This window comes from Bos taurus, chromosome 17, assembly GCF_002263795.3.
Source record: "Bos taurus isolate L1 Dominette 01449 registration number 42190680 breed Hereford chromosome 17, ARS-UCD2.0, whole genome shotgun sequence".
NCBI classification, from domain to species: Eukaryota; Metazoa; Chordata; class Mammalia; order Artiodactyla; family Bovidae; genus Bos; species Bos taurus.
Window position 1 is genome coordinate 25,106,810 of NC_037344.1, and position 11,829 is coordinate 25,118,638.

The 11,829-nt window shown below is 39.1% G+C and overlaps 1 protein-coding gene across 6 annotated transcripts in view; it reads left to right on the top strand.

Annotated features, from left to right (window-relative positions):
* Positions 1–7,895, top strand: part of LOC112442020 (craniofacial development protein 2-like) — a 43,393-nt gene extending 35,498 nt beyond the window's left edge. For all 6 annotated transcript variants that reach the window (XM_059876259.1, XM_059876261.1, XM_059876262.1 and 3 more), the window contains one exon: positions 54–7,895. In XM_059876259.1, the coding sequence (XP_059732242.1) occupies positions 3,348–5,027 (1,680 nt within the window). In that variant the 5' untranslated portion in view covers positions 54–3,347 and the 3' untranslated portion in view covers positions 5,028–7,895. The remainder of the gene's footprint in view (positions 1–53) is intronic.
* Positions 7,896–11,829: the final 3,934 nt, after the last annotated feature.

The following is an 11,829-nucleotide window of genomic DNA, read 5'->3' on the forward strand; positions in this document are numbered from 1 at the left end:
GTTCTCATCTCAGTTTTTACATTCAGTCTTTTATGATCTCATCTGTTTTGTAGGCCCTGGAAACTGCCACTGCATTCCTGTGAGAGGAAGAGTGTGAAAAAGGCAAATGATGCCTTATTATTATTAGAAAAATATATTTGACCTTGTGGACCACCTGAAAAATTGTTTTCTGGAGTCACTAGGAGTCCTTGAACCACACTTGGAGAACCACTGTGATTGAAGAATATTATCCTACTCATTGGGTGAATTTTATGTTGATCTCTCTACTCCACATCTCCTAAAATCAGTTGCTTGTAAATATTTGTATTCCATTTGTACACTAATCGATTGCTGATGGTACCAAGGTCAAAGCATGATATTAGAGCTATATCTACGTTTGCATGTGCTGTTCCCACTAAGGAAGCCTTTGGTCATCTTTCAGGTTTCTCAAATGTCACTTTTTCTGTGACATATTAATCACACCTTTGTCTTTCATGTTATGTACTTCACACATACTTTTATTATTTTACAACCAGGCAGGTATTAATTACAGTCTGTAAGCCAAGATGTGTAAAGTATAAGTGAAAGTGAAAACTTAATTTCTTTTTAGAACTTATTTGCCATCACCCTTTAGCTTTCTAACTTTACAGAAAATCCTGTCTTCTGTGTGGTAGGTTCTCCTTTCCAACCCAGTGTCCCTCCAGAATCTGAGAGGCCTACTTGGTGCCCAGGGGATGAATGAATGCTTCTGGTGATTATGACTGTCTCTGCTGATATTCCCATCACCCACGCTTAACAGTGGTGATCTACTTGTTTGCCACTTTTTAACTGTTCCCATACCATATTTGTGGGACGCCTGGTGGCGCAATGGTAAAGAATCTGCCTGCCAACCAGGAGATGCAGGTTTGATTCCTGGGTCAGGAAGATCCCCTGGAGAAAGAAGTGGCAACCCACTCCAGTGTTTTCCTGCCTGGGACATTTCATGGACAGAGGAACATGGTGATCTACAGTCTGTGGGGTCGCAAGAGTTGGACATGACTTAGCGACTAAACCATCACTATTCTATACTTGCAGTCACAAAATCTCCGCTGAGGCTGGTGACCAGTGACAAAGGTCACTCGTTCTTGCATTGCTCATGGCCACCCGTCTTGGAAGCCTTGGGTCACTGTCCCATCACTGTTAGTGCCCATAGTTCTGGGTACCCACCAACTTGAGAAAAACTGTAATTTAAGTTTAACCCCAGTTTGCCTCTTGCTTTTCCAAGACCCTTTTTGCTTTACAATTAACACTATGATGCACACTGGGTCTAGGATCTACAAATCAAATGTTAAAAATTCTGGCAAGCTCTTCTTTACTTCCAGTTTCATACCTATCTTGAATACATGAAGGGTGGACCTTTCTGCTTTCTTGAAGGGTAATCAGTAAAAAACACAAAATCTGAAGTAGGGGAAAGATATCACTGATTAATCTAACAATATAGTACCTAGCCATATATGTATTAAGCATGGTTATTTTATTTATTAGGTTTTATCTTTGCACCTCACTCCCCAACACATGCATGTATGCACATACAATTCATGATGTTGGTGTGAACACCTGTGTGAACATCTGTGTCATAGCTTTTAGAATCAAAAATAATGACCAGCATAGAGTTGAATTTCTGTAAATGTTTAAGGCATTCTGAAAATATAATTAGGGGAAATTGAAGATGATTCAAAGAAATGGAATAATGTCCCATGCTATTGGATTGGAAGACTTAATACTGCTAAAATGACCACATTGCCCACAGTCTACACATATTTAATGTGCTGTCTATCAAATTACCCTTTTTATACTTCTCACAGAACTAGAAAAAATAATCCTAAAATTCATATGGAACCATAAAGACACAGAATTGCCAAAGCAATACTGAGGAGAAAGAACAAAGCTGGAGTCATAACTCTCTTATACTTAAGATAATACTACAGTGCTCCAGTAAAGCAGAGTGGATCTTTGGCATGATATTGGCACAGAAATACACATATAGATCAATGGAACAGAATAAGAGCCCAGAAATAAACCCATGCATCAACGGTCAATTAATCTGTGGCAAAGGGGGCAAGAATATACAATGGAGAAAAGACGGTCTCTTAAGCAATGGTGTTGGGAACGTTGGACAGTCCCACATAAATTAATGAACTTAGAACACATCCTCACACCATACACAAAAATAAATTCAAAATGGTTAAAGACATATACAAGATAGGATATTTTAAACTCCTAGAAGAGAACATAGATAAAACATTCTCTGACATAAATTATACCAATGTTTTCTTCAGTCAGTCTGCCAGGCAATAGAAAAAAGCAAAACTAAGCCAATGAGATCTAATCAAGCTTATAATCTTTTGCATGGCAAAGGACACCACACACAAAACAGAAAGACAACCTTCAGAGAGGGAGAAAATATCTGACAATATTGTGACCAACAAGAGCTTAATTTCTAAAGTGTACAAACAGCTCATGCAGCTCAACATCAAAAACAAACAGTGCAATCAAAAAATGACCGATGACCTGAATACATATTTCTCCAAAGAAGACTTACAGATGGCCAGTGAATGTGTGCTCAGTTGCTCAGTCATGTCCAACTCTTTGTGACACTGTGAACTACAGCTGGCAGGGTCTTCTATCAATGGGATTCCCCAGGCAAGAATACTGAAATGGGTTGCCATTTCCTCCTCCAGAGGATCTTCCCTGACCCAGAGATTGAATCCATGTCCCCTGCATCTCCTGCCTTGGAGGCGTGTTCTTTACCATTGTGCCACCTTAAAGTCCACAGATGGCCAAAGGGCACATGAAAAGATGCTCAACATTGGAAACTATTAGACAAATGCAAATCAAAACTATAATTAGGTATCACCTCACACCAGTCAGAATGGCTATCTTTGATAAGTCTATAAATAATAAATTCTGGAGAGGGTGTGGAGAAAGGGGAACTCTCCTAGTCTGTCAGTGGGAATGTAAATTGGTACAGCCACTATGAAGAATAGGATGGAAGTTCCTTAAAAAACTAAACATAGTGTTGCCATATGATCTGGCAATTCCATTCCTGGGCATATATCTGGAGAAGATGATCATTTAAAAAGATATGTGCACCTCAGTTTTCATAGCAGCATTATTTACAATAGCCAAGACATGGAATCAACCTAAATGTCTATCATGGATGAATGGATATGTCTATCTAGATAGCCAAGACATGGAATCAACCGAAATGTCTATCATGAATGAATGTCTGTCTAGATGAATGGATAAAGAAGATGTAGTATGTATTACAAGGCGAACCATTACTCAGCTGCAAAAAAGAGTGAAATAATACCATTTGTAGCAACAGTATGAAAAGGCAAAATGATAGGATATTGAAAGAGAAACTCCCCAGGTCAGTAGGTGTCCAATATGCTACTGGAGATCAGTGGAGAAATAACTCCAGAAAGAATGAAGGGATGGAGCCAAAGCAAAAAGAATACCCAGCTGTGGATGTGACTGGTGATAGAAGCAAGGTCCGATGCTATAAAGAGCAATATTGCATAGGAACCTGGAATGTCAGGTCCATGAATCAAGGCAAATTGGAAGTGGTCAAACAAGAGATGGCAAGAGTGAATGTCGACATTCTAGGAATCAGCAAACTGAAATGGACTGGAATGGGTGAATTTAACTCAGATGACCATTATATCTACTACTGTGGGCAGGAATCCCTCAGAAGAAATGGAGTGGCCATCATGGTCAACAAAAGAGTCCGAAATGCAGTACTTGGATGCAATCTCAAAAACGACAGAATGATCTCTGTTCGTTTCCAAGGCAAACCATTCAGTATCACAGTAATCCAAGTCTATGCCCCAACCAGTAACGCTGAAGAAGCTGAAGTTGAATGGTTTTATGAAGACTTACAAGGCCTTTTAGAACTAACACCCCAAAAAGATGTCCTTTTCATTACAGGGGACTGGAATGCAAAAGTAGGAAGTCAAGAAATACCTGGAGTAACAGGCAAATTTGGCCTTGGAATACGGAATGAAGAAGGGCAAAGACTAATAGAGTTTTGCCAAGAAAATGCACTGGTCATAACAAACACCGTCTTCCAACAACACAAGAGAAGACTCTATACATGGACATCACCAGATGGTCAACACCGAAATCAGATTGATTATATTGTTTGCAGCCAAAGATGGAAAAGCTCTATACAGTCAGCAAAAACAAGACCAGGAGCTGACTGTGGCTCAGACCATGAACTCCTTATTGCCAAATTCAGACTTAAATTGAAGAAAGTAGGGAAAACCACTAGACCATTCAGGTATGACCTAAATCAAATCCCTTATGATTATCCAGTGGAAGTGAGAAATAGATTTAAGGGCCTAGATCTGATAGGCAGAGTGCCTGATGAACTATGGAATGAGGTTCGTGACATTGTACAGGAGACAGGGATCAAGACCATCCCCATGGAAAAGAAATGCAAAAAAGCAAAATGGCTGTCTGGGGAGGCCTTCCAAATAGCTGTGAAAAGAAGAGAAGCGAAAAGCAAAGGAGAAAAGGAAAGATATAAGCTTCTGAATGCAGAGTTCCAAAGAATAGCAAGAAGATATAAGAAAGCCTTCTTCAGCGATCAATGCAAAGAAATAGAGGAAAACAACAGAATGGGAAAGACTAGGGATCTCTTCAAGAAAATCAGAGATACCAAAGGAACATTTCATGCAAAGATGAGCTCAATAAAGGACAGAAATTGTATGGACCTAACAGAAGCAGAAGATATTAACCTCAAGAGATGGCAAGAATACACAGAAGAACTGTACAAAAAAGATCTTCACGACCCAGATAATCACGATGGTGTGATCACTGACCTAGAGCCAGACATGCTGGAATGTGAAGTCAAGTGGGCCTTAGAAAGCATCACTAAGAACAAAGCTAGTGGAGGTGATGGAATTCCAGTTGAGCTATTCCAAATCCTGAAAGATGATGCTGTGAAAGTGCAGCACTCAATATGCCAGCAAATTTGGAAAACTCAGCAGTGGCCACAGGACTAGAAAAGGTCCGTTTTCATTCCAATCCCAAAGAAAGGCAATGCCAAAGAATGCTCAAACTATTGCACATGCACTCATCTCACACGCTAGGAAAGTAATGCTCAAAATTCTCCAAGCCAGGCTTCAGCAATATGTGAACCGTGAACTTCCTGATGTTCAAGCTGGTTTTAGAAAAGGCAGAGGAACCAGAGATCAAATTGCCAACATCCACTGGATCATGGAAAAAGCAAGAGAGTTCCAGAAAAGCATCTATTTCTGCTTTATTGACTATGCCAAAGCCTTTGACTGTGTGGATCACAATCAACTGTGGAAAATTCTGAAAGAGATGGGGATACCAGACCACCTGATCTGCCTCTGGAGAAATTTGTATGCAGGTCAGGAAGCCACAGTTAGAACTGGACATGGAACAACAGACTGGTTCCAAATAGGAAAAGGAGTACGTCAAGGCTGTATATTGTCACCCTATTTATTTAACTTATATGCAGAGTACATCATGAGAAATGCTGGACTGGAAGAAACACAAGCTGGAATTAAGATTGCTGGGAGAAATATCAATAACCTCAGATATGCAGATGACACCACCCTTATGGCAGAAAGTGAAGAGGAACTCAAAAGCCTCTTGATGAAAGTGAAAGTGGAGAGTGAAGAAGTTGGCTTAAAGCTCAACATTCAGAAAACGAAGATCATGGCATCCAGTCCCATCACTTCATGGGAAATAGATGGGGAAACAGTGGAAACAGTGTCAGACTTTATTTTTTTGGGCTCCAAAATCACTACAGATAGTGACTGTAGCCATGAAATTAAAAGATGCTTACTCCTTGGAAGGAAAGTTATGACCAACCTAGATAGCATATTCAAAAGCAGAGACATTACTTTGCCAACAAAGGTCCGTCTAATCAAGGCTGTGGTTTCCTGTGGTCATGTATGGATATGAGAGTTGGACTGTGAAGAAGGCTGAGCACTGAAGAATTGATGCTTTTGAACTGTGGTATTGGAGAAGACTCTTGAGAGTCCCTTGGACTGCAAGGAGATCCAACCAGTCCATTCTGAAGGAGATCAGCCCTGGCATTTCTTTGGAAGGAATGATGCTAAAGCTGAAACTCCAGTACTTTGGCCACCTCATGCGAAGAGTTGACTCATTGGAAAAGACTCCTGATGCTGGGAGGGATTGGGGGCAGGAGCAGAAGAGGACGACAGAGGATGAGATGGCTGGATGGCATCACTGACTCGATGGACGTGAGTCTGAGTGAACTCCGGGAGTTTGTGATGGACAGGGAGGCCTGGCGTGCTGCGATTCAATGGGTTGCAAAGAGTCGGACACAACTCAGTGACTGATCTGATCTGTTTTGTAGCAACATAGATCACTCTGATATTATACTATCTGTGATAACAGAGATGATCAGAGTAAGATAATCAGAGATAGGTAAGTGCAGTCAGAGAAAGACAAATACCATACAATATCACCTATTTGTGGAATATAAAACATGATGATTTCCTCAGTGGTTCAGCAGTAGAGAATCCACCCGCCAATGCAGGAAACGCAGGTTTGATCCCTAGGTTGGGAAAATCCTCTGCAGGAGGACATGACAACCCACTCCAGTATTCTTGCCAGGAAGTCTCCAAGGACAGAGGAGCCTGGCAGGCTATAGTCTGCTGCTGCTGCTGCTGCTAAGTTGCTTCAGTCGTGTCCGACTCTTTGTGACCCCATAGATGGCAGCCCAACAGGCTCCACTGTCTCTGGGATTCTCCAGGCAAGAGCACTGGAGTGCATTGGCATTTCCTTCTCCAATGCATGAAAGTGAAAAGTGAAAGTGAAGTCGCTCAGTTGTGTCCGACTCTTCATGACCCCATGGACTGCAGCCTACCAGGCTCCTCCGCCCATGGGATTTTCCAGGCAAGAGCACTGGATTCGGTTGCCAATGCCTTCTCTGAGGCTATAGGGGTCGCAAAGAGTTGCACATGTCTGAGTGACTGAGCATGCACGTTGCTCACTAAATGGTAGCTATTTACTTTGCTTTTTTATTTCCCTCTGACTATAGATTGTGAGGGTCTGTAGCACAGCTACATGCAACAATGGGAAACACCACTTCCCTCTGCTGCCGATAAATTCTCTTTGTACCAAGAGGAAATCTAGAATTTTCTTGCTTAATGTACTTAATAAAATAACTAATACAGTAGCAGAAAATAGGTGGGGGCAGAATGATTCTCAAATGTCTTAGGAACTTACCTTATAGGAAATGATGGGGAGAAATCTGAATGTCCCAGTAGTTTTAAGATTTTTTCTGACTTCTTTGTTTTTGTGTGGTTTATTCCATGGTCACTGTGGGCTGTGTTCAATGATAAAGTCAAAGTATGTTTTGACAGATGCTGCTCAACTTTTTGAGGTATATTAACATGTACAACATAAGATCTCTTCCTGCATAAAAATTAGTCTTTATTATATAATGAAAGGAGAATTGCACTGAGTTTTTAATATTTTAGACAGCATGATTCATGAATTATAATTCATTGTACAACTTATTATAAAACTGCTGTAGACAACTGATGGATTTTCAGACTGGAAATGTATTGGGTAATTTTGTCCAACACTAAAATCCAATACTGTAAAATCTTTAATGTAAAAGTCTCCTTGTGTTCATGCTTAAGAAGGTGGGGTCTAATATCTGTGTTTTAAACTTGCCTCTACATTTGCCAGTGAGAAAATTCTTACATTTTCCGATCCCCAGTTTTCACATCTGAACAAATGAGCTAGAAATGGGACCTTGTCATAGTTTGATTTTGATTAATAAGTGAATAATTTATATAGGATGATGAGTGCCTAGCACATTGTAAGTGTTCATTAAATGTTAACCATAATAATAAATTAACTTCTAACATCTGTCCTCAAAATATATCCATATACAGTGCATGAAATATTATTCAAATTTTAAGAACTACTTTTGTCTTTCGTCCAGAAATACGCTGAATGATTATAATACATTTGGATGATAAATTAGGTCATAGAAATATTCCTTACTTTCTAGTCTTAGATTTCAGAAATTAAAATTTGAATTTAGAAAAGTTAATATTCCTACTTGTAAATACCATCTTTATCATTTGATTTTACCATACACATTTACTTGACATCCTTATTAACAATTCTTTTCATATGATGATAAATCAGAATAAATCCCCATCCTATTTGTTTGATGGTTACATAAATATGTGATAAAAGTCTCCTTTCTTTGAATTTGGTATAAATATACTTTTCATTCTTAGATGAGTACAGGAAGTAGGTAAGTTTTCCCTTTTTTTCTCTACTCAGTCCAAGATTTGTACAGTGATTAGTATTGATATCATTGAAATTCTGAGATTTATTTACCTTCATACTCACTGTTAACTTGCCTAACAGTTCATCTAAGCTTGGGTGCAGGTCAGCACTGATAAGCAGTTTAGCAAGTTTTCATATTTGACATGAAAGCTTCTGTGAACATAGATTTTCTACTCTATTAATATTGTCAACTGGACGGCTTCCTGACATTCTTAAATAAATGGGAGCTGTATTTACTATTATTCCAAAGACAGATCACTCGACTACTCTGAATGAAAAATATTTCACTGGCTAGTGGAATTTTTCAAGATGTATTATTATAGTCAGAAAATTTAATGAGAATCAGTAAGGTTCTTATTAATTTAATTGAAGCTTCCTTTGGATATAGTTAAATTTAGCAGCTGTATTACACTCAAATCAAGAAGATGGCTGCCTTTATGTGTTTATATTTTAAATTAGCAATTATTTTCTTGAAAGGTTGTAATATAATGTGAAAGCACCATAAAGGACAGTCTCTCTCTCTCTCTCTCTTTTTCTTTCTTTCATAAAGAGGGGAGTCTTTAAATTGTGAGTCGTTAAACAAATGTAAAATGAGGCCACTTCTGAAATGAAAGATTCTGTCAAAGTAGTTCTAGGAAGTTAAACCCATTTGCAGGGAAATGTAAACAACATTTCATTAATTTACTCAGCAATAGCATAGTGGTTAAGAGCAGGTTCCATATAGTCATATGCCCAGGGTTTATCATCCTGTCTGCCACGAGTGACCTGGATCAAATTATTTCTGTGTGCTTCACTTTCCTCAGCTTTAAAATGGGGCTAAAAATGATACCACCTCACTAGGTTGTCATGAAGGACCACTGAATGTATCTTTATTTTTTTTATTTGTAAGACACTAGGAATTGTTCCTGGCAGGCATGGTAAACACGTGAAAGAGGTCATTTCATAAATACATAAAGTTATTTGTTGCAAAGGTGTGCCAAGCACTGAATTTAGAGAAACAAGTAATACAGTCATATTCCTATTCTAAATATTACAGCAGGGAGTTGGTATAATTGAATCCTGGGAGGGGAGATGGAGGTAGGGAATGGGGAAGAGGAGAGGGAGGAGAGAGAGAAAAGGAGACAAAGAAAGATAGGGTAAAACAGAGACAGAGAACTGAAATAATTATAAATTATGTAACTTCTTTGGAAAAAAAAAAGCCAACAAAGTGCTGAATTAGAGACTAAGTAGGATATATGCTTGCTCCTTGGCAAGAAAGCTATGACAAACTTAGACAGCCTATTAAAAAGCAGAGACATCACTTTGCTGACAAATGTCCATATAGTCAAAGCTGTGGTCTTTCCAGTAGTCATGTACAGATGTGAGAGTTGGACCATAAAGAAGGCTACGCCAAAGAATTGATGTTTTTGAACTGTGGTGTTGCAGAAGACTCTTGAGAATCCCTTGGACAGATAGGAGATCAAACCAGTCAATCTTAAAGGAAATCGACCCTGAATATTCATTGGAAGGACTGAAGCTGACTCTCCAGTCCTTTGGCCACCTGATACACAGAGGCCATGCATTGGAAAAGACCCTGATGGCTTGGAAAGATTGAGGGCAAGAGGAGAAGGGGGCGGCAGGGGCTGAGATGGTTGTATAGCATCACTCACTCAATGAACGTGAGTTTGAGCAAACTCTGAGAGATAGTAAAGGATGGGAAAGCCTATGTGGTGCAGTCCATGGGGTTGCAAAGAGTAAGACACGACTTACCCACTAAAGAACAACAACAAGGGCATATGTCAGATATTGAAGAAGAATTTCATTAGAAGACCCAAAAATCAAGTCTCAAAAATGTACTCTTTTCACAGTGTTTTAGAAAAAGGATCAAGCGTGTAAGAGTGGAAGCAGGACTTTACATGTAGAAGAAGGCCATGAACCAAGGAATATAGGCAACCTCTAGACGTTGGACAAGGCCAGAAGTGAATTCTCCCCTTAGAGCCTCCATAAAGGAATACCGTCCCGTTAACACCTTGATTTCAGTCTAGCGAGACCCATATCAGACTTCTGACCTCCGAAAGTGTAAGATACTAAATGTAGGCTCTTTTAAGACATTATCATGGTAGTTATAGCAGCAATACGAAAATAATACACTGCCACTCGAAAATTCTGTTTTTACTTAAAATATTGGAAATTTCATAGAAGTTATATATCTTGAGATGGAAAATTAAAGGTCATTTGTAAGTATGACAATGTATCTTCCTCAGATCTGACCATCTACAGTAATGGGACACTGCCAGCTTTTAGAGTATGGTTACTACAGTTTAAGGATTTCAGTCTGGTAGGCAGGCAGTGAGGGAATGGTTAAGTATCTTTCTATTTTATTTTGTGTTTTAAGAACCTGATTCATTTTGGATGTGAAAAAGGGATTAGATTTTTAAAATAAAATTCTTAGACATTTTAATGAAGGGTAACTACTCATATAATAATAAATACTCATATAAAATATCTCAATAATAATAATAAATACTCATAAAATAACTCAAAAATAAAATAAGTCAGTAATAACTATTCATATAATAATAATAAGGTGTCAGACTTTATTTTTTTGGGCTCCAAAATCACTGCAGATGGTGATTGCAGCCATGAAATTAAAAGACGCTTGCTCCTTGGAAGGAAAGTTATGATGAACCTAGATCGCATATTCAAAAGCAGAGACATTACTTTGCCAACAAAGGTCCGTCTAGTCAAGGCTATGGTTTTTCCAGTAGTCATGTATGGATGTCAGAGTTGTACTGTGAAGAAAGCTGAGCACCGAAGAATTGATGCTTTTGAACTGTGGTGTTGGAGAAGACTCTTGAGAGTCCCTTGGACTGCAAGGAGTTGCAGCCAGTCCATTCTGAAGGAGATCGGTCATGAGTGTTCTTTGGAAAGAATGATCCTAAAGCTGAAACTCCAGTATTTTGGCCACCTCATGTGAAGAGTTGACTTATTGGAAAAGACTCTGATGCTGGGAGGGATTGGGGGCAGGAGGAGAAGGGGACAACAGAGGATGAGATCGCTGGATGGCATCACTGACTCGATGGACGTGAGTCTGAGGAACTCCGGAAGTTGGTGATGGACAGAGAGGCCTGGCGTGCTGCGATTCATGAGGTCGCAAAGAGTCGGACATGACTGAGCGACTGAACTGAGTGAACTGAACTACTCATAGCAACAATAGTCTTATTTTTAAAAAATAAATCTTTGTGTCTTTTTCTTTCTTCTTTCATAGATATTCTAGTGGGTGTTTGGGAAAAACTGTCAAAAACTGTTCCCTTATTGCCATTTTAATTATGAATTGAATATTTCACTCATTGAAAGAGCTTGTCAGATGACATCAGCATGTGCCTATTGATTGGTATAAATTATAAAATGATAAAACAGTTTAATATGAGTTTGATTTCTTTTATTCAAGGGGAAACAATCCATAGATTGGGGCAGTACAGTGCCTCACAAGCAATTTGGAGCAAGAGAAAGTTT